At 50.5% G+C, this 24,349-nt stretch overlaps 9 protein-coding genes and 1 non-coding gene across 10 annotated transcripts; 6 read left to right on the top strand and 4 right to left on the bottom strand.

The window, feature by feature from the left end:
• Window positions 1–6,508: 6,508 nt before the first annotated feature.
• PHACADRAFT_195958 (uncharacterized protein) lies at window positions 6,509–6,988 on the top strand (the record flags this gene model as incomplete). Its single annotated transcript, XM_007396149.1, has 2 exons — window positions 6,509–6,683; window positions 6,771–6,988. The coding sequence occupies 2 exons, from the start codon at window positions 6,509–6,511 to the stop codon at window positions 6,986–6,988; spliced, it is 393 nt and encodes a 130-aa protein (XP_007396211.1).
• Window positions 6,989–8,485: 1,497 nt separating this feature from the next.
• On the bottom strand, window positions 8,486–9,544 carry PHACADRAFT_195957 (uncharacterized protein; the record flags this gene model as incomplete). Its single annotated transcript, XM_007396148.1, has 5 exons — window positions 8,486–8,538; window positions 8,595–8,664; window positions 8,715–8,786; window positions 8,837–8,878; window positions 8,936–9,544. 5 exons carry the CDS (start codon window positions 9,542–9,544, stop codon window positions 8,486–8,488), a joined length of 846 nt encoding a protein of 281 aa, XP_007396210.1.
• Window positions 9,545–10,339: 795 nt separating this feature from the next.
• PHACADRAFT_256836 (uncharacterized protein) lies at window positions 10,340–12,803 on the top strand. Its single transcript, XM_007396147.1, has 7 exons — window positions 10,340–10,875; window positions 10,928–11,071; window positions 11,125–11,739; window positions 11,792–11,977; window positions 12,028–12,195; window positions 12,251–12,539; window positions 12,594–12,803. The coding sequence occupies exons 1-7, from the start codon at window positions 10,459–10,461 to the stop codon at window positions 12,686–12,688; spliced, it is 1,914 nt and encodes a 637-aa protein (XP_007396209.1). The 5' UTR covers window positions 10,340–10,458; the 3' UTR covers window positions 12,689–12,803.
• A 284-nt stretch (window positions 12,804–13,087) lies between these two features.
• On the top strand, window positions 13,088–13,833 carry PHACADRAFT_144819 (uncharacterized protein; the record flags this gene model as incomplete). The annotated part of the gene is made up of 3 exons (XM_007396146.1): window positions 13,088–13,204; window positions 13,258–13,423; window positions 13,486–13,833. 3 exons carry the CDS (start codon window positions 13,088–13,090, stop codon window positions 13,719–13,721), a joined length of 519 nt encoding a protein of 172 aa, XP_007396208.1. The 3' UTR covers window positions 13,722–13,833.
• A 320-nt stretch (window positions 13,834–14,153) lies between these two features.
• PHACADRAFT_t78 lies at window positions 14,154–14,240 on the top strand. Its single transcript has one exon. It is a non-coding gene; the product is annotated as a tRNA-Phe (tRNA).
• A 362-nt stretch (window positions 14,241–14,602) lies between these two features.
• PHACADRAFT_256835 (uncharacterized protein) lies at window positions 14,603–15,180 on the bottom strand. Its single transcript, XM_007396145.1, has 2 exons — window positions 14,898–15,180; window positions 14,603–14,848 (listed from the first exon to the last, which is right to left on the bottom strand). Exons 1-2 carry the CDS (start codon window positions 14,991–14,993, stop codon window positions 14,690–14,692), a joined length of 255 nt encoding a protein of 84 aa, XP_007396207.1. The 5' UTR covers window positions 14,994–15,180; the 3' UTR covers window positions 14,603–14,689.
• Window positions 15,181–15,645: 465 nt separating this feature from the next.
• PHACADRAFT_256831 (uncharacterized protein) lies at window positions 15,646–17,750 on the bottom strand. Its single transcript, XM_007396144.1, has 8 exons — window positions 17,668–17,750; window positions 17,532–17,614; window positions 17,020–17,478; window positions 16,884–16,966; window positions 16,231–16,831; window positions 16,130–16,177; window positions 15,846–16,076; window positions 15,646–15,769 (listed from the first exon to the last, which is right to left on the bottom strand). Exons 1-5 carry the CDS (start codon window positions 17,732–17,734, stop codon window positions 16,759–16,761), a joined length of 765 nt encoding a protein of 254 aa, XP_007396206.1. The 5' UTR covers window positions 17,735–17,750; the 3' UTR covers window positions 15,646–15,769; window positions 15,846–16,076; window positions 16,130–16,177; window positions 16,231–16,758.
• Window positions 17,751–17,958: 208 nt separating this feature from the next.
• On the top strand, window positions 17,959–19,249 carry PHACADRAFT_121897 (uncharacterized protein). Its single transcript, XM_007396143.1, has 3 exons — window positions 17,959–18,384; window positions 18,437–18,728; window positions 18,779–19,249. Exons 1-3 carry the CDS (start codon window positions 18,214–18,216, stop codon window positions 19,096–19,098), a joined length of 783 nt encoding a protein of 260 aa, XP_007396205.1. The 5' UTR covers window positions 17,959–18,213; the 3' UTR covers window positions 19,099–19,249.
• Window positions 19,250–19,781: 532 nt separating this feature from the next.
• PHACADRAFT_256830 (uncharacterized protein) lies at window positions 19,782–20,271 on the bottom strand. The gene has a single exon (XM_007396142.1). It carries the CDS (start codon window positions 20,064–20,066, stop codon window positions 19,902–19,904), a length of 165 nt encoding a protein of 54 aa, XP_007396204.1. The 5' UTR covers window positions 20,067–20,271; the 3' UTR covers window positions 19,782–19,901.
• Window positions 20,272–21,504: 1,233 nt separating this feature from the next.
• PHACADRAFT_184637 (uncharacterized protein) lies at window positions 21,505–23,969 on the top strand (the record flags this gene model as incomplete). The annotated part of the gene is made up of 9 exons (XM_007396141.1): window positions 21,505–21,981; window positions 22,006–22,117; window positions 22,173–22,223; window positions 22,282–22,370; window positions 22,421–22,505; window positions 22,561–22,630; window positions 22,690–22,893; window positions 22,948–23,776; window positions 23,837–23,969. Coding segments are annotated over exons 1-9 (1,905 nt in total), but the record flags the coding sequence as incomplete, so codon positions are not given.
• Window positions 23,970–24,349: the final 380 nt, after the last annotated feature.

Here is a 24,349-nt window from a genome sequence, read left to right as displayed (position 1 = left end):
ATCCCACCTGGACAACAGGAAGAAATATACGAAGTCACCAGACAACTTCAGACCACCTCCACAATGGCGGACACGAATACTCTCATGCGAGAAATGATTGAGGCACTTTAAAAAGTGAATGAACATGCCTCTACTCCAAAGCCCCAGAAATTTGATGGCACACAATGAATTCAGGACTTCCTGAAAGACTGCGACATCTACTTTAAAGGCAAAGACACGACTAAGGATGCAAAGAAAATTCTCTTTGTACTCAGCAACACCGAGAAGAAACCACACAACTGGTGTCGCACCAAGTTTGACAAATATGAAGCAAGTACAGCATGGCCTACGTGGACCAAATTCAAGGAAGACTTTGCCAAAGCCTTCCAAAAAGTGGATAGCGAAGTTGACACCATTGTAAAACTTGACAGAATAATGCAAGCAGACTTCGACTCTGCCAATGACTACAATGTCAAATTCAATCGACTTGTCAAGGAAGCCAAATATGGCAACCCAAGTACAGATACCTACCTCCAACGCACCTATACAGGAGGACTCAAGGCTGATCTTGCTAAAACTCTCATCAAACAAGAAAAGAAACTGACCACACTCCAAGGATGGCAAAAAGAAGCACTCAAGTTGGACAACGCAGAGATAAAATGGGACAAGCTCAGACGAGAAAGACAAAGGGGAAGGGTTAACAGGAACACCTCTCACTCTGGAGGAAATGGAGAAGGAGAAAGAACTCAGGAACGCGATCCTGATGCTATGGATATTGACGCCATCTCCCGAGACCAAACACGTCGTGAAGGACGATGCTTCAATCGCAAAGGCAAAGGACATATTGCTAGAAATTGCCCTTCACCCAAGAAATCCCAACAACGCGACCAGCAAGAAAAATACCAATCCAACTGCCTGCAACAGGGCAATCGCTCTCAGACAAACCAATGCTCTGAACATTGGAATAAAGGAAATTCCACCAATGTCTGCACCACAACGGTCAAAGAAGAACCCAACCTCATTGATCTCAACAACGAACCCAGAGACTTGGTCAAAGAAGTAACCAAACTCTCTCAAGACGAGGCTAAGGATCTCTTTGCCCATTACCTCAAAGCTAATCCGGATTTTCATGTCTGAGGGTTGCCCCAATGTCAATGCCTCTCAGAATATCAATTTCCTCTGTATTAATTGCTGACATGCAATCAAAATCAATGCGTATCCCCATCCAAATCAGAGCAAAAGAAATCATTGGAAAAGTCCTTGCACTAGTCGACTCAGGAGCACAAGGCAAATTCATCAATTGACAAACAGTCTGAGAGTTAGGACTACAAGAAAAACCCTTGAAAAGACCAATCAAGGTATTCAATGTTGATGGAACCCCGAACAAACTAGGGTTCATTCGCAACGAAGTTGAAATTGACATGAATGTGGGAAACCAACCTACCAAAGAAAGGTTGTTAGTTACCCAATTAGGCAAGCAAGACATCATCCTCAGCATGGACTGGTTACAAGAAAGAAACCTGTCCATCAACTGGAGCAAAGGCACTTTAGACTTCTCAAAAAGAATTCAAAGATGTGAAATCAAAGAATTACTGGATAATGAAGGCAGAAACATCAATACCCTTCCGTCCAACGACTCAGCACTCCTCAGAGAAGAAACAGAGTTCGCGGTTACTATCTTAGAAGGAGGACAAGTACCTACTAAAGGAACAGAAGAAGCCGCAGAACTTGACCTCTATGCAAGCGAAGACCAAATAATACCACCTCAATCTCGCGTGCTTATCAAAACAGGACTAAGCGCTCAGGTTCCTGAAGGAACCTATGGACAAATCGCACCAAGAAGCGGACTAGCAGTCAAGGGAATCGACGTAGAAGCAGGAGTAATCAACAGAGACTATACCGGAGAAATCTGCATACTCTTCATCAACTCCAAAATCAAAGAACACAAGGTGGTCAAAGGGGATCGAGTGGTACAACTAGTAATCGAATGAATCTCTATGGCAAAACCCAAGCAAGCCGAAACCTTACCAGGAACTAAATGAGGATCAAAAGGATTTGGATCCACCAATGCCAAAGTATTACCAGAAGCTAGACCAGAAGAAATAGCCTGACATGTGCTGCATCTTCTCAGAAAAAGAGCACCTCTGGACCGGTCTATACACATCTCTTTGATAATTGCCTCAGAACCCATTGTACAAGCAGAACAATGTGAAGAAGGAGACTATATCCTTGCATACACTCCAGGAAACTCCTTCGCATACACTATGCACACCAAACCAGATGAAATGGCCAAGGACATAGCATTCCTATGGATCAATGCGAAAATCAACCCAGCAATGGCAATGGCACAACAAGCAATGGAGAACATGAAGAACGAACTACCAACCGCTTACCAAGACTATCAAGATGTCTTTGAGAAACAAGCAGCCAAATGGTTTCCTGAATCAAGACCATACGACCACGCTATTGATCTGAAACCGGACTTCATTTCTAAAGATTGCAAGATCTACCCATTATCTCCATTAGAACAACAGAAACTCAACGAATTCCTCGATGAGAATATGCAAAAAGGCTACATACGCCCATTCAAATCACCAATGGCCTCACCATTCTTCTTTGTAGGAAAAAAGAATGGAACACTAAGGCCGTGCCAAGACTACTGATATCTGAACGATGGCACTATCAAAAATGCATATCTACTCCCGCTCATTTCAGACCTCGTCAATCAACTCAAAGGATCAAGCATATTCACCAAGCTTGATTTACGAGCAGGATACAACAATGTACAAATCAAAGATGGAGATCAATGGAAAGCAGCCTTCAAAACGAACAGAGGACTATTCGAACCAACAGTCATGTTCTTTGGACTATGCAACTCCCCGGCAACATTTCAAGCAATGATGAATGACCTATTCCGCGACATGGTCAATGAAGGATGGCTAGTCATTTATATGGATGACATGCTTATCCATTCATCCAATCAAAATGAACACAGAAAGCGAACACAAAGAATCCTCCAAAGACTCTGAGACAATGACCTTTTCCTCAAACTTGAGAAATGCACCTTTAATGCATGGCAAGTCAAATTTCTCAGAGCACTTGTATCGCACAACCAAGTCGCCATGGACCCAGTCAAAATCAAAGGAATATTAGACTGGCCAATACCAACTACCGTCAAGCAAGTTTGAGGATTTCTAGGATTCGGCAATTTCTATCGATGCTTCATCAACCACTACTCAGACATTGTCAAGCCACTTAATGAACTCACCAAGAAGGACAAGCTGTTCAATTGGACAGATGAATGTTAGAAGGCTTTTGATATGCTGAAACAACGATTTACCTCAGCGCCTCTTCTATTGATGCCAGACGCCACAAAGCCATTCTTCATTGAAGCAGATGCCTTGCTCTTCACGACAGCAGCAGTACTCCAACAACAGGACATCAACAGAGATTGGCTACCAGTTGCCTACCCATCCCAATCCTTCAACCCAGCAGAATGCAACTACGAAATATACGATAGAGAATTACTGGCAATAGTACAAGTGCTCGAAGCATGGTGCCACTACTCAGAAGGAAATCCAAGCGCCACAAAGATCCTCACAGACCACAAAAACCTCACATACTTCCAGTCTCCACAGCGACTAAATAAACGACAAGCAAGATGGCAACTACTCCTATCCCAGTTCAATTACAAACTCGAACACCACGCAGGCACTAGACTCATTCAGGCAGACACTATGACAAGAGCCTTTGCACCAGCAGATGCAAAATTTGATAACACAGAAGAAGTGTTACTACCCAAGGACAAATTTGTCACCACAATCCTCCTACCAGATTCATTATTCACAGAAGAAGCAATCATCTCGGATATTGAAATTGAAGCACCCACTTTAAGTGTGGACTATAAATTAGCAGAAGATATTCAGAAACATCTCACACATAACGACATTGCTGAACAAGTACAATCAGCACGACTAGGAAAAACAGACGCATTTCCCTTCAAGTCAAACATGGATCAATGGGAAGAAAGAGACAGACTACTATTCTACAAAGAACAATGCTACATACCAGCAAATCAAGTACTCCAATGCCACATCGTATCCTTCTATCATGATTCCTCTGGAGCAGGACACCCTGGACAATGGAAAACAGGAGAACTCATCCGACACAAATATTTCTGGCCAAGCATGCAGACCTTCATCTCAAATTATGTCCGAGGTTGTGCAAAATGCCAACAAATGAAGGTCAATCATCAGCCAACTATTCCACCTCTTCAACCAATCAAATCCACTCGACAGAACCAGCCATTCGCATTCACAACCTGCAACTTCATCACCCACCTTCTGGTGTCTCATGGATATAATGCTCAAATGGTCATGGTAGACCATGATTCTATGAAGGGGGTAATTCTTTTCCCTTGTACGGAGAAGATAAACGTGCTAGGCACAGCCAAACTCTACCATCAATATGTCTACTGAAGGTTTGGACTACCAGACATCTTTCTCACGGACCAGGGTCTGCAATTTGACTCTCAAGTCATGAGAGAATTGTGGAAGCTAACCAGAGTACAAGGACGAATGAGTACCGCATACCATCCACAGACCGACAGTCAAACGGAATGAGCCAATCAAGAGATAGAAGCATACATCAGAATATTCTGCCAGAACAATCTGCACAGCTGGGCACAGCTTCTTCCCAATATGGAAGTGGCATTCAATAACCAAGAACACAGCGCCACAAAGCATTCGCCATTCTATCTCATGTATGGCTCACATCCAAGAATCATCCCCACAGCCTTTCCCAAGACCAAGGTTCTGTCAATACAACAATGGCTTCTGGAACAGACTCGTGCACATGAAGAGGCCCACACTGCCTTAGACCAAGCACAGCATTGCATGGCCTCAAGAGCTTACAGAAAGTTTTCACTGTTTCATTGAAGGTCTGGCTTGAGATGACAAACTTCCAAGATGGTTATTCCTTCAAGAACCTCGCACCCAAACGTCAGGGACCATTCAGAATCAAGGAAGTTTCAGGACCTTTGGTATACAAACTTGATCTTCGAAGGCAGCAAAAACTTCACGATGTCTTCCATGCCTTGCTTCTCACTCCGTATCATGAAACCAAGCAACACGGCCCCAATTTCCTAGAACAGCCTCCAGAGATCATTGACGGCCACAAAGAGCATGAAGTCGAGGCAATACTCAATCACAAGACATCTTATGGCTATGTCCAATACCTTGTCAAGTGGAAAGAACAACCACAAGCAGAGAATTCCTGGGAACCCGGATCTCATTTGAAGAATGCCCAAGATATTCTGAACATGTATAAAAGGAGGCACAACTTACCTATTTGTTCTCCAGCCAAGACAACCCCAGTCGCAGCTACAACCAGTTTCAAGTCTCCAAATGTCGGAAAAATAAAATTCCCCTTGAAATGCCTTTCAAGGCAAGTTAAGGCATCAATGATACCCGAACATTGCAAGCCCTTAATTAAAGAACGTTAGCATTGAGAGATGCCGATATTTGTCTGCTCAATATATCATTTTGGGCTATCGAGCTGCCAGACAGGCGGCCAGGCAGCTCATCTTTGGGCTTCATATTGGCCGTTGACTGGTCTCAATAGCACTCAAATCTTTTAAAATATACATAGTATGATAGCCTATACATGTACTACATACACAACAGGCAATAACACAGATATACCATAGAGAGGCAATGGCTGTACTCACTGGCTGCATAGGCAAAATGTCACGGTGCTGGGAATGCAATCAGCTCAGTAATCCAACAGTGTGATAGCAGATAACATACCTCTTCCAATATAAGAGATGTTGCACCCCTCAGTGGTACCTAGCCAGGTTGGAGCGCAGAGATCGAAGATGCTATTGCAGCTTTGACAGCTGCCCAGGCACAGTCGGCGATGCGTGCAGCTCCAGAACGTTACGGGTGGCCAATGTATGGCGTATGAGAGGGTTGGTGCCTGCTGGATATATGGATAAGGTCGCCTCTAGCTGCAACCGCCATGGCAATCCTATATGTTACTCAGTAATCAGTAAGTTTCAGCCGGCTGAATGAGAATACGAGGCTCCAAACTTACCCAGAGTACCCTAGACTATATCATCCTGGCATACCGCGCTAGGACAGAACAGGGAGCTAGAGACGTTGACAGTGAGGGAGAGAGCCAATGAGATGGCGGTTGAAGACAGAGATGGTTGAGTTACGATCCCGTCTCTGTTCGACCAATAAGTAGCGCCGCTGCGCCATTCAAACACACGTCAACCCTGGATAGAGGTTACGGGGAACTTAAGCTGTCTCAAGGTGCCGCGGTCTCGATTAGGGACATTACGAGAACGTTTAGACATTGCAGCGCGGCATATACGCTGTAATTTTGCAGACATACTTGGAATAGAAATTCAATCATTGATCGCTTATTGAAACTCCTTGAAAGGGTCACTCAAGCTGCTCTCAATGTCCGAACATTGCAAGGGGGTCTAGAATTTTCCAACAAACCAGTCTCACCTCTCCACTACACAATGTCTTCCACCCTTGCCACCATTTTTGAACGTGTCCCCATCTCCACCCTCACTGTCTCCACCTTGCAGATCTGCATTCAAAGCTCTTCCAGTCCCCTCCCTGACATTCAGTACACCTACAATGCTGATGTCTCGGAAGGCAAATTCTATCACACCCCTGAAATTGCCCAATCCCGTGCACCCACTCCAGTCTCCCACGAAAGCACCATTTCTGTCGACAAACACTTAGAATTGCACTGGGACTGAAGCAACGCAAGTGCAGAAGAAATCAAGCAAAAATACCGCGAAACCACCTACCTCCAGCGAATCACCGAGATCCACAACAACTACAGCGCTGTCGAACTCCTCACGCAACTTGCCGAGGAACAGGACAATGCCATAAAAATATTTGCAAGGACTGTCACGAGCTTCCATGCTCTCAATGAACATTTCACAGACACTCATCGCAACGCTGCAGACCTGGTCCATATCAACAATTAAGGCCTCACGAGACTCAGAATGCAAATCAGGAGGACAGACACAGAGCACATAGAGGCATGGAGGGATTTTGCCACCTACTCGGAAACGCACCCATCAGCAGCTCGCATTGTTAACACCACCCATCGTTATCAATTTGGGCCTTCCATCCATTTTGCCTACCTATTCAACAACTTTGAACCCATGCTGTCGTCGACTCCCACATATTCTCGACCCCTCTCCGAACGCATCACCTCCCCATTGTCCAGCCAGTCCTTTCGGTCCTTTTAAGACAAGCCATCCCCTTTGTCAAACTTGTCGTCTCCTCCATCGTATGAGTTCAACAGCCACATCTCCACCAAGAAGTCAGTCCATTTTACCTCCCCCAACAAATCCCTCGATATTGTCAATCCTGGCTGAACGTCCCCGAGCACTCTCTCGGATTGGACAACTCCTGTGAAGGCTTCGCGGAGGCAGCTCAAGCACGAATGCTGCCGCTGCAACAAGCAATCAAAGCCACTCATAGTCATCAAGAAGGCTCTTGAGGAGGCAGTCGCATGAGTGCAGGAGGAGATCTGGGCTCTTAACTAATTCAACCGTTGCTCGAAGGTAGATTAGGGGGTAATGTTATGATGGGCATGGTGGCGTGGAATATTATTTCCTCTTTCGCCTCTGGCTCCAGTATAGTAGTACGACTCACTTCCGACTCATACGGCGCAGTTCCTCTGACTCACCCGCAGTCCCTTTGACTAGTAGACTAGTTCTTAGGTTAGGCTGAGCAGTAGTATAAATACCCTGCACATGTACAGTAGTACCCCAGCTTTCAGCTCCTTTGTAAATCCATGTTTCTTTATTCTGCTCTAACCTCATCTGCGGATAAGGCAATCAGACAAGCTTCAGGCTTGCTAAGAAACCTCTGCCATAACAAGGACCTTTGTGAGTTCAGTCTCTGTTCACTGGTTTCAGCTAGTTTGGTGACAACCTCAGAATGCTACCATAAATGTAGAACTGATGCCGGGGTCTTCTGGAGGTCTAGTGTTCAATCCACAGTCCTGGTATTGCTCTGTGAAATCTATAATTTCACTGGGGACATCTGCATTATTATGTATAGCCGATTTTTGCCATGCACATAATAGCCAACGACGGTAAGCAAATAAATTTAGGTAATACGAGAAACAAATATCAGGACAAAACTCACAGACTGCAGTTTCATATGCAAATGACTGTAAGCTCATGGCATTGCTGTAACTGCGAGCCTGTTACAATCGTTAAATTAATAATGCATAGGACGCTTAATGTCCGTTGGGCACACTCAGCAGCACATCATATTGATGCACGCTGCTGTATAGGCACACTGCTGTCAAGTTCTGAAGAAGTGTACTAAGAAGAGGTATTTCCTACAGATTTTTCATTTTTATGCATTATGAGCTTAACGGCTGGACATAGGTTATTGGAGAGGATGCATTATCTCACCCCTCAGAGTGTATCAAGACATTGAACACTTGTATCACTCCATGAAAATCATTTTCCGACAGTATCATTCGAACTCTCGATGTCCACTGACCCAACTGTAACTGGATCTGCATCAGCCCTTACCCAGGAAGTGGTGATATAGATGACAAACACACACCCTTTTCATCGTCAACTATAATCTTGGAGCGTAGCCTCTTCAGACTCTTTGTGAAACTCTCAGGTGACGGCTATAACAGGATATGAGCTTGATTTTCTCATGGGGAATGAGGTAGCTTACGGGTGTCGGCATACAGGATAGCAAAGCGCGCAAATCCCGAGTCCCAGTAACAGCGACTTTAGCAGACAAATACTAAGCGACACAGTAAGTCCCCGTAATGATCAATGAAAGTGTGGATGTACTTTGAGAATATAATTGAGAATCTCTTCGACAGCATCGTGACACTGGAGTGCATACACTGATAAGACCCCAGCCAAAACCAGAGTGAGAGATTAACTTACATTGCTTTCCCACCCTCCTGTGTCGATGTCGAGGTGCTGTGGAGCATTGAGGCCTTCAATGCGAGGTATGTGTATGTCACGCACACTCCGGCGTAATTTGAAATGGATCTCCAAGAGGAGCATACTGACGTCGCGTGCATATGGCCCATAATACTCTGGGCCATTTGGACGTGCATGTTTCACAACTAGTGGATTAAGACAATCCTTGTGGCAGCAAAAAGGGAAATATATCCAGGGACGGTCGGGGTCCAGTGGATATTTCTTCATATAGACTCCTAGTGCCCAGGTTGAAGACAAGACAGAGCCGGTTATGATGAGCAGATCCTGCACATACTCCTGCGCATACTTATCCTCCCATCGCTTGCTACGCTCGTGCAGATACAGCACCCAGTTCCTGATGTGTTTGACACAGTAGTCATGAAGGCGGTGCTGGGCTTGTTCGGTCAACTTGACAAGGGCAGCACCTTGCAGGAGGAGGAGGACTGCACCAACGTCCTTGGTGCACACAAACGAACGATTCAGACATGGAGTTCCGATGGTCACAACGTCCTCCACACTATGACGTTGCGACGGATTGGCATGATAAAACCATCCAAAGAACTGCAACATACTCTAACCCAGATTCTGTTTTGGCGACCCCTGAGGAGGCTAAGATGGTCCCCTGTTTGAGGAAGCTTCCATTCTGTTGTATGTCAGATGGACTCAGCTTGAAAACTTCGAAATTGGGTGGAACACCGTCGCGGAGATTGGCAGAATGGTCATGGGGGAGAGTGAAGTTGAAGAGGGGGCAGAATAGGCCAATGCTGGTCATGTAACCAACCTCACCAATACTTGTCTTGTAGCCCCAGTGTGGCCAAACAGGCCTCCCATAACCGAACAAGTTGAGATGTTCCTGATAGGTGGCAATTGTAGAAGATACCCTGTGAGTGGACTTTATGGTAGAGATAGGAGAGACTGATGCATATATCAGCCTGTGCTCGTCGTCCATATAAACCCGCTCTCAACAGCTTCCACAGGGTGGTAAGCACAGTTTTTTTTTCTCGAGAAAACTTAGCCAAACAAGGCCCAGTTATTCCTCGATTTCACGCCAATGCAAACTGAGGAGAAACTGGTGCGAGACCGGCCAAAAAGGTCTGAAACAGTAAAACTGGTGGAAAACTGAGTTTTGCCTTCAGTTTTTTTAGGTGAAAACCGGAGAAAGTTGGGGCCTTGTTGAATCAATTTTTGGCTGATTTTACGCCGGAAAAAAGTGCGCTTACCACCCAGTGTTCGCCGATTTGGACGATCGTTTTAGCGCCCATAGACTGGGTCGCCGCCACGGCCCATACCTCGCTTAGCGCTGAAAACAGGGGTGGGGCCTGCCGCGCGGAAACCCTAATTACGCCGGCCGTCTTCGTCACCCACTTGCATGTTACCTTGAACGTCGAGTTGAACGGAGCGTATGTGTCTTTGCCCTGAATGCTTGTAGCACGACGCACATAAGCTACCCAAAGTCGCAGGTTCTTCAGACGTTCTCTACTGGAATGTCCATATGGCTACCCCGCCGCTCGCCGACGCTCCTCGCTAGAAATGTCGTGCTCACGCGACAATTTCAGAGGACTCCCAACCATATTTCATCGCGTGTGCTATTCTATCGCACTCTGAACACCTCTCCCGACTCGCGAAACGCGTCAACTTCAAGTCACGCTACCAACAACCCGACTTCCACCGCGAACAATGACCCTTCCTCCGAGCCCAAGAACCCGCCTCCACCGCCTCCACCGAAAGAGATCTCGACACAGCAAGCACCGCTCGGGACGCGGATATGGAAAAAGGTTAAGCATGAGGCACAGCACTACTGGCATGGCACGAAGCTCCTAGTGAGCGAGGTTAGGATTTCGGCGAGGTTGCAATGGAAGCTGCTGCATGGCGAGATCTTGACGAGGAGAGAGCGAAGACAGGTGCGTTGCCTGTTTTATGTGCTTGAGTCCTACGATACTATGGTAAGCATAGTTGAAACGCACTACTCAAGACTTGCTTCGCCTCGTCCCGTTCGCGGTATTCGTCATCGTACCCTTCATGGAATTCCTGCTCCCCGTCGCCCTCAAACTCTTCCCAAACATGCTCCCGTCCACATTCGAAGACAAATTTGCTGCAGTGAGTGGTGCACACATACGTAACAGTGATATCGCGTTAATTTCGCACTGTAGGAGGAGAAACAGCGCAAGTTGCTCCGAGTCCGCTTGGAAATGGCCAAGTTCCTGCAAGAGACGATGCGCGAGTCTGGGCTTCAAGCCAATGCGCACATCATTGGCAGCGATGCCTTCAAGGAGTTCTTTCGCAAGGTCCGCATCACTGGCGAGTCGCCTACCGCACAAGATATCACCAACGTAGCACGGCTCTTCGACGACGACCTCACGCTCGACAATCTGTCCCGCCCCCAGCTCGTGTCCATGTGCCGCTACATGGGTATCAACGCCTTCGGCACCGACAACTTCCTCCGCAGCACGATTCGCTCCCGGCTCACGACCATCCGCCGCGACGACCAGCTCATTGACCGCGAGGGCATTGACGAGCTCAGCGTCAGCGAGCTCCAGGCTGCGTGCCAGAGCCGTGGCATCCGCACGGGCGGCGTCAGTCCCGCTCGGCTTCGCGAGGAGCTGGCGACATGGATCAAGCTGCACCTTCACGAGCGGGTCTCTGGCGTGCTCCTGATTTTGGCGCGTGCCTTCCAGTTCGATCGTCACCCGGCTGAGGACCAGGACGGAAAGACGGCCATTATCAAGAGCTTGGAGAATGTGCTCAGCGGCTTACCGGATAACTTGGTGCGTCGTTTGGGCTGCAGACGTTTGCTTGCAGCTGCTGACAACCGTGCAGTTGAATGAGGCAGAACTGGAAGTCGAGGCCGACCAGGCGACCTACAAGCAGAAGCTCGAGGTCTTGCAGCAACAGGAGGAACTCATCGAAGACGAAGAGGAGCAGGAACAGAAGGAAGAAAATGCCCGCCGTGCTCGTCGCGAGGAAGAGGCCCGTCTTGCCCAGACGCTCCTGCCCGAATCCGAGGTTCGTCGTACCTCTCTTTCGTCCCAGATTTATTCTGACATTTAGTCCAGCTTATACCTGAGAGCGCAGCTGAAGAGCCTCAAATCGACGCCCGCATGACGTCCGAACAGGTCAAGGAACTTGCGGAGGCGCTTTCTATTCTCAGCGCCAAATCTAGCGTTTTGAAGGAGAGGAAGGAGCTGCGCGATCTTATGGAAGAGAACTTGCAGGCTGAAGAGGTATGCGCGACGACATATCGCCTCTAGTTCAGGACTCAATCGGAATAATTTACAGGACCCGCAATCGCCGTCCGGCGCTTTGACGAAGCGAATCCGGACGATGCTCACCAAGATCGACCAGCAGCTTGAGGCTTACGATCAGCGTGTCGGTTCTTCGCTCCAGATGATCTCGTGTGACCCGCAGGGCAGGATCTCCGCCGAAGATCTCCAGAAGGCGTTCAATGTCATCAAACACAAGCCAGATGCCGAGATCGCGGCGGGCCTCGTCGAGAAGCTCGACGTTGACAAGGATGGGTACGTCGAGCTTGAGCACGTCCTTGGCTTGGTTCGCGAGGAGGGACTAGGTGAGTACCACTCTGTCCATTTACGTATTTCATGCGGTCGCTGACTGCTCTCAGGTACCGTGTTAGACGACGAGGCGCAGGATCTCATTGGCCAGGGCCAGGAGATCAAGAACAGCAAACCTAGAAAGGAGGATATCGTACAAGAGTAACTGCCTCTAAGTTTGTGCGTATCATATCTCACCCTATTATTACATGTCATTTTCCGCGTATATTATGTCTGTGTGCGTCTAGCTATAGAGAAATAGGCTGATTACAATAGATTACAATGCACATCGAGAGAGCCGCCCTGAGAGACTGCGTGTGACGTCAATCCCGGGCCCCACAAGGTCCCACAATGCGATTTGACAAGCGCTCTTCCCTAGCCTGCAAAAACTCCACCTCTAGTGCCGCAGCTGTGATATACGACGCCACGACGAATATTCCCATTGCATCATGGCCGTCTACGGAGTTATATATGCCGTCCATGTCATAATCTCGCTCTTGCTCTACTCTATCACCACCAGACAACTCTTACGACTATCACGCTTAAACTTTTCTAATAACACGAAATGGCTACGAACGACAAGGACAACACTCTTATCGGTGCGCGAGGCACTGACGTTTACCCCGGCGTCGCGAACCCTACAGAGTCGTCGCGCAACGACGACCCGCTCGCGGCTAACTTCGTATGTGCAAACTCCTTCATAGTCACATGCGGGATCTGACACAGTCTGCGCAGGTCACTGACCCTACAACCGACTCATTTGGCGCGGGTGTTAACAGCAGCTTCACCGGCCACGAGGACGCCGCGCGGAACTTCAAGAAGACCGCCGGTGTCGTCGAGGGCCGTCCGGGCATCATCGAGTCGTCGAACATCGATCCGCTAAACGAGAACTCCAACAAAGGTGCGCGTGCTTCGTGTGGAGGAATGATACCGGGTTGCTGATCACGTCCACGCAACACTCAGACGACGGCTGGGCCAATGCGCGTTCAACAGGCACGGGCACGGGCATAGGCTCGACGGGTTCAGACCTCACCTCGACCGCCGCGAGCACTGCAAGCTCGGCCGCATCCACCGCGGCAAGTGCGGCTATGACCGCTGCGAACATGGCTACTGGCGCGGCACGCATGGCATACGGACACGCCGTCGGCGACGAAAAGGCCAAGCAGGCAGGGAAGGAAGCCGTGTGGGGCAAGCAGTAGACCTGCGCCGTGGATGATGTCACCATTAGGCTCGTAAAGTGATAAGCGTGGAAGTCAATCCTGCATGACGCATGTATAATTAGTGTACAAATCTCAGGGTTTTTCTTGGACGCTATACGAGGGATCATTATCGACCATTATCTGTGGTGCAATGGACACATGCGCCAATCGGGGTTAGTGCCAGCCAGTATTGGCGTGGTGGCTGCTACTAGTCCGTCTCATAACAGTTTTGCGCGAATAATGGCTGCTGAACGTAAACACTGAGTCTGAAACTTGCCCGCGTCAATAGAAGACGAGGGCCGGCTACCCAATTAAAAGAAAACAAGAGGCAGTTCGTGATGGAGTACGACAGATAAGTTAGGTAAAAGCTGCCAGCTGGATATATTAGTGCTGTAATGGTGATAGAGATATCTAAAGATAACAATTAATGGTGCCGGGATAGCTCAGCTGGGAGAGCAACAGACTGAAGCCTCTTGTGAGATCTTCTGGAGGTCCCGTGTTCAATCCACGGTCCTGGCAAATTTTTTCTCTCTTCATATTTTGATTTTTTTTTCATCAGGAATTGTGCTCAGCCCATAGAGAATTTTGATAGGAGTCTTTTGCCCTTTCTAACGTTCGCAGTTCTTCGTTTCCAGTTGCACACTTGCTGTGTGCTTGTTAGACACTATACAGTACGCTGTAAACGTGAAACACTGCACGCTCAGTGAAATATTAACACCAACAGGCTAGCGTGATAATTCACTCAAGATTTACTGGAAAAGAACCTCCAGGTTTTCTAGAACCAAATATGACACCACAGCAAAGACAATCTGGTAGCCATTGCAAGCTATCGAAGTTTGTGGTGACGAGTGAAGGGACGCGCGACAGCTTATCGGTAGAAAGAAATTATCCCACCTCATAGTAGGGAACAGCTGGGCCAATTATGATTGGATATACGCAAAAAAGCACACATATCTTGAGCAATAGTCTTATGCAACGAAGAGTCGCCGCTCTGGGAAGAACTGCTCTCGCGCGGCTCTGCTCACGACATGCACAGCAAACTCGCCAGCATCGATCATAAGCCAGCCGTCATTGACAGGCCGGCGCCGCTTCTGTGCGAGGGGCAGCGGCGGGTCGACGCTCAATAGCTGCCAAGGATGAGCACACGTGCGCAGAGAAGAAGTCAGCAGGACGCACCGATTTGCGCACGACCCGCGCGACAGACTCGATGGCGCCTCTGTTCTCGGAGCCCTCCTTCACCTGCGCGACGACGATCCACCGCCAGACTCCCATTGCACCTTCGCCGACGCCCTCGCCTGCGTATGTGCGCCCGCGCTTTCGGCGGCCCCGTGGCGCAGCGTCGGGCAGTGGTGGTCCCGGTTCCGTTGGTACCGGTTCTCGCACGCTCAAAAATTCATGTTCGAGGTGCGGTGAGGCGAGTAGCTGGGCGTGGAGGGCTGCGATCGGGTGCGTGCTCGGGAGGTCAGCGGGGAGTGATGGGATGTTGAGGCGAGGGTGAGATGAGAGGGGTTGTGTCCAGGAACCCGCACGGGGGAGGTCGGAGGGGTCGATAAACCACGGCACGGGCCGCTGATGCTCTGCGTTGGATGAGGACGAGGACGGGGCCATCGAGAGCGAGCGAACGCCGCTCGTAGTCGCGCGGTGTACAGACCTGGCTGCACAGACGCTGCTACGCGTGTAAACCCGGAGCGCTTGCATGTTGTCGTTCTCTCGAAACTGTGGATATCCTCGACGACAAGCAGACTTCGTCCTCTCGACAGCTTGCGCGCAAACGAGAGAAGCAAAGACGCACACGCGCGACGCCTAGCGCGCAACGGTGTACGCGTCACGTGATACCGCCCTGCCGCCATCAATTGATTGCCCCTGCGCTTCGTCTAAATCACGAGCGACAGGACGGCAGTGTCCTCTTTTCTCTACCCTCACCATCCGCCCCTGCGCGGGCACCCCCACGTCAGAAACAGATCCTGTTTCTGTGCTATACGACACCGAAAATAGTATGGCAGGCCTACGCATGAGCGTCGTCGTGAGTGCGACAGCGTTCCTTCTTGGTGCGTCCCTGGGATTGCTTCCCAATTTATCTCATGCCAGCGGGGCGCCGTACTGACCCTTGCATTTGCGTCGCAGGACTGCTGTTTACACACTGGATGGCGGACTCGCTCACGCTCTGGAAGAGTCCCGAGACTCAGAGCGATGCGCGGCTCTGGACCGCGGCAACGTACTATTCGATTCTCTCGCGCATGCCGTCACAGCTACTGTACGTGTACTCGAGTGTCGCGCTCGTTGGAGGGGCGACACTCTTTTGGAGCCTTGGTGACCTCAGGGCGGGCAACCTGATGTTCGACGGGGGCAGCATCCGTGAGTCCCCGTCTGCCCTTGTGCTGTACGGCCCGAACTGATGGGGCTGTTAGTGCTGTACTCTTCTGCAGTCATTATGTACGTTTATTCGGTTCTCCCCAGTAAGCGACACGTTATGCCCATATCGAGATGTATGTTAACGCTAACCTGCTAGACCTCGTGGAGAACTTCAAGCCCCTCCCGCTCCCCTTCATGCACCAGTCCACGCCCACGTCTAGCGGAATGGCCGCGACCCAGAGTCTTCCGCCTTTCCCACCGACCCTGCGCGGACCGACGCTCGAGCTCGCATCGTCTCATCTCATGTGCTGTGTCGCACTCACCGGCGTGCTCGTCTTGCAAGCGGGCCGATGGTGGGCAGAGCAGAAGGACGTGGACGACGATGAGGAAATGGAGTCCGCACAGCCAACAGAGCGATCAGAGCAGTCTGACAAGGATTCCTGATGTCTTCTGGCTGCGAGGTAAGGGGGCCAGGTAGGAGATACTTAAAAGGACTACTGTGATCTATACCCGGACGTTTGCAGACGTGCTTTGTTGATGATACCGAGGTATGACTAGTATACATGTGAAGGGCATGGTCGTAATGCTTGGTTAATGTAGCTATGTGCTAACATGAGTGACGGTCCTCCGCCCTACGATTTCGGCATCAGTGGTACATTCTTCAGGTTTCTAAATTGTTTTGTGTTCAGTCTCGAAGGGAAGCTTCCTTGAAGAGGATGCGCTTCTCAAGGCCCGGGTTATTGATGATCTGGTCCCATCTGCCAACGCCGTCACTCAGTTTGTATACAGCTTGACCTTGTGAAGACATACGGAGGGAAAACCATTGGCAGGTTGTCAGGCAACAACTCAGGCCAACGTTCCCCAATCACTTTCATGAGCCCGTCATAGATGAGCTGCATCTTGATGTCAGTGTTCTATCAGCATAGCATGTCGAAACGCTACGTACATCGTACGCCTCCTCATTCACATGGAGTCCATCTGTGAGATACTTTGTAAGCTTTGCCTCTTCCTGTCCACACCCTTCCCACAGTATCGTCCACACATCGACTATGGGCACACGATGCTTCTGGGCCACCTGCTTGATGGCCTCTGCATACTGCCGCGTGACATCGAACGCACGGTCGAGCTCGCGCGGGGGGTCGCGGCTCGTGAGGTCCGCGCCGCGCTGGTGGGTGTTCACCGGCGGCGGCGTGAAGAGGACGACGCGCGTCCAGGGTGTGTAGTAGTCCGATGCGGAAGAGCGCACGGTGTGCACGAGCTTGTCAAGGTTCTCGACAAAGTCGTCGAGCGGGACGTGCTGCGGGCTGTGCTCGAGACAGGAGTCGTTCGCACCGAACCAGATCGTGAGCAGCTGGATCTTTGGGAAGAGTTGGTCCGCGTTCGTGCCCGTGCGCCTCGCGAGGCACTGGGAGGGTGCTCAGTACCCGTGTGTGATGACGTGAGGATCGGGAGGCGCACCTGCTCAAAGACGGGGATCGCCCACTTTGTGTTGTACCCGCTGAGCCCGCGGTTGACGACGTCAAGCTTACGGTTATACACGTCTGGGCTACCGGTCAGTATTCGTCTGCCACCTCACTGCTTGGGCCTAGCGTACACGACAGTTTTTGCGCGAAGCCGTGGGGGAGCGATGCCGCCTGGGTGAGCGAGTCGCCGAGGAGCATGATCACGTCTTGCACGTATCCGTTCATAGCTGTTTGTCCTGTTCAGCGTTGCGAACGGCGACGGGACGGGCTTGTACACGAGCTGAACAGCAGATGAGAGCAGGCCGGGACCCCTGGGTTTCGCGGGAGGCGGGCCGGCGATCGCAGTCTCTGGAAGGCTCGATCGCAAGTCACGCCGGTTGTTACAACCACGACTCATGATTGATGTCACATTGCTCGTACACAGGCTGCAGGACGTTCATGCCGCGTCCATCCACCAGCTGCCTGCGGACGCTATCGAAACACACATCTGGCTGTACGCTTCATCCTTTGGAGACAGCGCGCGAAGACAAGCAAGCATTTACGTCAGACGTCCTATAATGCGATCCACTCCACGTCACCCATGGAGAGAACATTGCACATTCGAGAACTTATAAAGCTTCCGTTGTCGACATGCTCATGCTCTCCAAGTTCAATCTGAATACCTCCTACACACCACCATGAGTAGCTCAACAACTGCCGCAGGCAAAGTCCTCATCATCCTCTCCGACGCCGATTCGTTCCCCGTCAAGAAGAAAGACGGAAGTATCCAGCAGGAAGAGTCGGGAGTCTTTCTCCAGGAGCTCACAAAGCCACTCTTGCGGCTCCTAGACAGCGAGTACTCGGTGACCGTACGCGCATCCCCCCAGTTCATTCAGACACCGCGCTAACTGGGACACGCAGTTCGCCTCGCCACAAGGCAAGGGCCCGAACATCGACCCGCTCTCGCAGAGTACATTTGGCGCGTACCTTGGCAACTGGTTCGCCAAGAACCGCGACGAGAAGCTCGTGGATCGCATGCGGCAAGAGAACAATTTTGACAGCCCGCGTCCGTTCAACACGATCTCAGATGAGGAGCTCGCGACATTCGCGGGCGTGTTCATCCCCGGCGGGCACGCGCCCCTCTCGGACCTCGGCGATAACCCAGATCTGGGCAGAATTCTCTGGCACTTCCATAATGCGGCCAAACCAACGGGTGTGTATTATCCTATTGTGAACGCGAAGTTATGTTGATAATGCTTGCAGCATCGCTCTGTCATGGCCCATTTGCGTTCCTGAGCACGAAGCATGCCCCCGGCGCACCAGGCTTCGCGTACAAGGGCTACCAGATCACATCGTGGTCGGATAGCGAGGAGAGCGTCATCGAGACGCTCAAGAGTGGCGAGGTGCCCACCAAGGTCGAGAGCACGCTCGCCGCAGAGGGCGCAGAGATGATCAGCACAGTGAGCAAGAAGGCGGGCCAGATCACCGTCGACCGTGAGATTGTCTCTGGTGCAAACCCCATGGCGGCTGCAAGTCTCGGCGACAAGTTCCTCGAGATGTTGCAGGCGAGGGGGACGTCCTGAGTGTAAAGGAGCCTACTCAGACTGCAGATTAACATGTCGGGCGAAGTTCCCCTAGTAACCTTACGATAATGTTCACAGTGCTGTACCAGCTCGGCGAGTAATTACATTAATGTACTTGTAGTATGCTGTTGAGCAAACACTTTTCAAGCTTTCCAACAACAGTCCCTCCCAAGAAAGAGAGATAAAGAACACAGTAGATTTTCTGGAGGTCCCGTGTTCAATCCACGGTCCTGGCAATCACTATCTAGAGAGAATTTTTTTATTTTCATTTTCATTTTCTTCTAAAGTCCTCTAGACTTAAGGCTCCAACTGTTTTGTTTGTTTACTGTGTATAAACGTTTATTACTGTTTACTGTTTCCGTGTGTGTAAATGAAGTCATGTAAACTTGGTGTAAACGTTTATACACAGTAAACATACAGTTTCCTCTTGTTGTTTGTAAAAGGTCTTAGTGTTGTACATTCATAGTCTTGCTAACAGACTTGACCTTTATTGGGCTGAAGAGTGCATCGCACCGCCTGTGCATCGTCCTCGGGCGGCCTCTTTGAACCCCCAAGCCCGGTGCACTGTATCAAGCGCCTATGCCCTGAGACTTACTGGGAGTAATGGTAGTCATGATCCTAACTTGTATTGAGCACAGTCTGAAGGCGAGCATTATAAATATAACATAATGTGTATTTATTGACTGCTCCTCTACATATAGTCTACTGTGGGCACTGGCAGCCTGCCTGCGAGAGTGCGGTATGCGGGAATGTTGTGAGCCCATACTTCATTCAAGAGGAACAATATTGATATTAGTTCAACCTCATTGAGCGATGACAGTACCACATATGATACCAAGGCAAATTGACTCTAAAAAAGGGCTATCAGAGGTCCGCACCCATGTGGCAGTCTTCTCTAGGCCAGCTCTCGAAGTCCTAGCGCGAGAGTATGTTGTGTCACCCCCGAAGTGCCAGGCTAACACTCGCATAGGTTATTGGCCCACTTCTCAATGACGAGGTCAATGATAGGACATGCCAACCTTCTAAAGGCGGAACCGCAAGCTTCTTACAAGCCCCACAGATACCTTTGTAGGTCTTACCCTTGCAGTACAGTGCTGCCTGGCAATACCACTCCCACAGCTTGTGATTGCCAGTGTTTGTCCTCCCGCAACCTCCACTGGCCGATCGAGACTATTCGTGTGCCCGCAATCTGCGTACTATGCGTAGGGGACACCAGCAGGCCATAGAGATGACCATAGCACGATGCTTGAGGTACGGAGTGTTCAGATGCTGCCTGATGGCCGGTCCGTGCTCGGGATGTGATGCACGCATTGCTCCTTCCCTGTACGCATGAGTAGGTGCACTATCTATACACGTTTGAGTCGGGCCTAGTGTTTGGGACATCAATATCGTAAGTAAGAAGCTGCGGCCTCGCTTTTCTCTCGCGCCTCAAGCAAGCACCTTGCGTTGCTCAAGTACTGACATTTGTACCTCTCTTTTCAGGCTCAAGTAGAGCAGTAGGCTCACACAGGTTTCTCAGAGGCTAATCTGGCACAATCCACTAGAGTGGGTTAGATCCCTGTAATAACTGTTTGTTTACTGTTTATAAACTGTTTATAAACATTTACAACCGTTTACTGTGTGTTTACAAAAAAAGTTTACACGTAAACTAAACGGTTGGAGCCTTATCTAGACTTCAGCAATCGGCAGGATAATAGCAGCTTAGCTTCTCATGCCTTCTTTTCTGTCCGAACAGGGGGGCAGTGTCTAGCCTATCACAATGGTCGCTGATCATAAGAGACTTCAGTCTGTTGCTCTCCCAGCTGAGCTATCCCGGCATTGTAAATAAGTGCCACAATATTGCCATCGTGCAATCTGCGAGTCTCGATCACGTGCACTGCGGTTAAGACGGCGGCCTCCCTATTTTTTTGTTTTACAAGTCCCAGACTCCCAATGCCGTCAACCTAATTCATATCATTCCGCAACAACCCTGAGAGTGAGCAACGGTGAGAAACAACAAGGTGCACGCTGTGCTGAGAGACCAACCTTAGAGTAGCAAAGGTGAGAGACGAGAAGGAGTGTGCTACACCCCTAACTGTCCCGCGTTCTGCGTACTCCTCGAAGAGGGGTCCCACTCGGCGCACGCCGTTCGCCACTCACGTCAGTGGCAGCACGACCGAGACCTCTTCCGGTTGGGTGTCCGCTGGACATTTCCCGCGCTGCGGGTACTGACTCAGACGCTGTCTGAGTGCGCACATCCCGGGAAAAACGCGGCGCGATTAGATCAGTGTAAAGATACTTTAAACACGAATACAAGTCCCAGACTCCCAATGCCGTCAACCTAATTCATATCATTCCGCAACAAAACCTTCTTTTCGCCATTAAAAGTGGGTCAAGCTGCCTGTAGGAGCAATGCACATGGGGCCTGCCGCGTCTATCACCCTTCTCAATAGACCGTGACCAATGCCGCAACTTTCCCACTGTGCAGACCAGCGATCCGCTGAGGCGACGAGAGCGTCCGGGAGATGCAGAGTGATTATATCTCTGTGCGCCCTTTTTCCTCCTCGCGACGATGCCCACTGCGTATCGACCGAGGCGACGCGCAGACTCAGACCCCAGCATCGTGATTCCGCGGAGCCTCTGGCCGTTCAGCGCAGTCAAAACACCCGAGACCTCGCCGCAACTTGCGCATGACCCCACAGCACCTGTATCGCCCGAGGAGCCCGCAGAGCTTAAGCAGGAACTCCGCGAATGGGACGCCAAGGAGACGAAGCGCAAGGCGTCCTCATTGAACTATGTGCACGGTTCGAAGCTCCACCAGCAGGACGCTCCATGGCCCTTCGCGTTCAATCGCGAGTTTCTCGAACTGTTGCGTTGTGCTTCTTTCTGTGATAGAGCTTTCAAGTGAACTCACGGATCCTTTCCCAGGAATGGTATTGACCATGCCCTCGTTGAAGGCGTCAAGGGCAACCAGATGTTTTTCGACTTTGGCTTCCATAACGGACAGACTCCGACGCGATGTTTGGATCTAGGTACTACGGTAGGCTGCTGCCCAATCAGTTTGAAGCGGAAATTGACACCTTCTCTCTTAATAGTACGGCGATTGGGTTATTGACACTGCGAAGCATCTACCACAATGTACCTTTGTGCGTGTGAGCATATCTTCATTGGATCAAGAACTCACATACATGGTCGTGTGGACAGGTTGGCTTCGATATGGTCGACATACAGATACCCCTCAAGTACATTGAACCGTCAATAGCAAGCCGGGTTGAGTGGGTTCACGGCAACTTGTACGCATCCACTGGCCCTCGCAAATGCTGAGTGTTCACTAGCGGTCTAGTTGCGAATCTCCCCTACCTTTTAAAGACGAGGAGTTTGATTATATACACGTGGAAAGTATAGCTCATGGAGTGCGGGAGCGAGACGTACGTCTAACACAACTCATCTGAGCAGCCACTGGATCATGACCCCGACGTATAGTGGGACAGTTTATTCCAGGAACTTCACCGGATTATGAAGCCAGGGGGACGTATCGAGCTCATCCAGGCGGGTCAGTAACACACTGTATCTTTGTATTCACATGTGACAGTTTACCCTTCCGCGCACTAGACGCTCGCTTTCCCGTTCTTCCGTCGTGGTTCACGACTCCAATACACACGCATTGCCTAAGATATGCAGGCGAACACGAAGACACATCGGCGCTAGAGTTTCTACTCTCTGACCAGAACAATGTGCGTTCACATGCCTATATGCTCCTGGAGGAGTTATTCTTCATGGTCTTGGAGCGGAGGTGGATTAACCCCAACCCTACCTGTACGTATACACTACATATTGGTTTGTCGTCAGGTTTGTTGACCGGTCCAACAGCCATTCTTCCTCTGTACTTTAACGCCACGTTCCGCCATGTCATCTCCCCGCCAATCCTTCACTTCCCCATGCCACCCCTCGCACCATTACCACCATTTCCACAGTGGGCTCTCAACCCAATTGCTACGGGCAAGACCACATCAGACCCTCTAGACGCCACACTGTATTTTGTGCCAGTCTCTGAGCCGTTAGAGACGTCTGACAGCGAATCCGTCCAAACAACGGTTACAGGCGGGTCCGAAAAGAACGATTCTGCCCCGATCATGCCGCCCTTCTCATCTGATGTGGATGTGCCTAGGAGTCCAGCGAATTCGGCCAGCTTTCCTCAGCCGCCGCCGACTCCAGTCTCGCCACTTTTGATTCAGAGGGCGTCGGCTATTTTGGCAGAAGACGATATTGTCCGATCACGCAGCGGTTCGAATAGCTCGGTCCGATCCACAGTGTCCGCAATGTCCTCCACGTCGGGTGTCTCAAGCGCCTCGCCTACGACACGCACACCATCGCACGGCGCACGGGTACGCTCCTCCGCGATCCTGCAGACCGGGTCGACGACGCGGCTCGGCGGGGATGACACGGCGGCGCTCTTCCGGATGGACGTGATCAGTTGTATGGGGCCGGAGGTACTGTTCATGCATCTACGGCACGCGAGCCAGCTGGTGCTCGCGATGCGCGAGGCGATGTGGGATGTCCTCCGCGAGTGCATTGTCGCGAAGCGCCACGAGCTTGTGCACTTTGGATTCGTGGAGAGCGAGCGCGAGCTCCAGGACGTGGAAGACCGGGTTCCTGAGTTCCGCAGGCTGTTCGACGGGCTCATGAACCGGTACAAACAGTGAGCTTTGCGTCCGAGCTCGGATTATGTGCTGGCCAGGCAACTGAGACGACGTGTCAGGGACATGCACATACGCCTGTCGGCATGGCACTCGCTCAGCAAGATGGGATTTGCATACCCGCGGCGGCAGAAGATGAGCCAGGAGCAGCTTGCACGCGAAGAGGACCTGCGGAGCGCGCTGCTTGAGGCACGTAAGAACGCGAGAGAGGAGGATTTTGCCATACCCTCGCGATCGATACGGCTGCTCCTTGGTGTGAAGTGCGCGTAAAGTGCCCTACTTGGCGCTGAGTTTGTTGGTTGCCGTCATGTTGTTGATTCCGAAGTTGCGACTCAATAGAAGATGACTGCGCCTCAGCCGACGCATACGTGTACTAGGTACGATCACCGCAGCAGGCATCGTGACCCTTATAAGGGCTGAGTGGATGTGTATTGTAACTGTTGAGTATCCCATTGCATACAATGGCCATCACCAACCTGCTGGAGGGGTGGACATCGCAAGAATGCGTCTTCGTACTGTTACTGACCTCTGTAGGATACAGTTCCGCTAATATTATCCGCAACATCTACTTTCAT

Source organism: Phanerochaete carnosa (genome assembly GCF_000300595.1).
Source record: "Phanerochaete carnosa HHB-10118-sp unplaced genomic scaffold PHACAscaffold_5, whole genome shotgun sequence".
Lineage (NCBI taxonomy): Eukaryota > Fungi > Basidiomycota > Agaricomycetes > Polyporales > Phanerochaetaceae > Phanerochaete > Phanerochaete carnosa.
Note: the sequence above shows the minus strand (reverse complement) of the source record. Positions and strands in the feature narration are given on the sequence as shown.

Coding starts and splice junctions, on each gene's coding strand:
- PHACADRAFT_256830 (XM_007396142.1), bottom strand. CDS start 20,066: ATGCGAGTGTTAGCCTGGCACTTCGGGGGTGACACAACATACTCTCGC.
- PHACADRAFT_121897 (XM_007396143.1), top strand. CDS start 18,214: ATGAGTAGCTCAACAACTGCCGCAGGCAAAGTCCTCATCATCCTCTCC. Junction 18,385..18,436: donor ACAGCGAGTACTCGGTGACC/GTACGCGCATCC, acceptor TGGGACACGCAG/TTCGCCTCGCCACAAGGCAA. Junction 18,729..18,778: donor TAATGCGGCCAAACCAACGG/GTGTGTATTATC, acceptor TAATGCTTGCAG/CATCGCTCTGTCATGGCCCA.
- PHACADRAFT_256836 (XM_007396147.1), top strand. CDS start 10,459: ATGTCCATATGGCTACCCCGCCGCTCGCCGACGCTCCTCGCTAGAAAT. Junction 11,978..12,027: donor CGCTCCTGCCCGAATCCGAG/GTTCGTCGTACC, acceptor CATTTAGTCCAG/CTTATACCTGAGAGCGCAGC. Junction 12,196..12,250: donor AGAACTTGCAGGCTGAAGAG/GTATGCGCGACG, acceptor AATAATTTACAG/GACCCGCAATCGCCGTCCGG.
- PHACADRAFT_256835 (XM_007396145.1), bottom strand. CDS start 14,993: ATGGGAGTCTGGCGGTGGATCGTCGTCGCGCAGGTGAAGGAGGGCTCC. Junction 14,849..14,897: donor CGCGGGTCGTGCGCAAATCG/GTGCGTCCTGCT, acceptor CATCCTTGGCAG/CTATTGAGCGTCGACCCGCC.
- PHACADRAFT_256831 (XM_007396144.1), bottom strand. CDS start 17,734: ATGCTCCTCGGCGACTCGCTCACCCAGGCGGCATCGCTCCCCCACGGC. Junction 17,615..17,667: donor CTTCGCGCAAAAACTGTCGT/GTACGCTAGGCC, acceptor CCGGTAGCCCAG/ACGTGTATAACCGTAAGCTT. Junction 16,967..17,019: donor TGAATGAGGAGGCGTACGAT/GTACGTAGCGTT, acceptor ATCAAGATGCAG/CTCATCTATGACGGGCTCAT.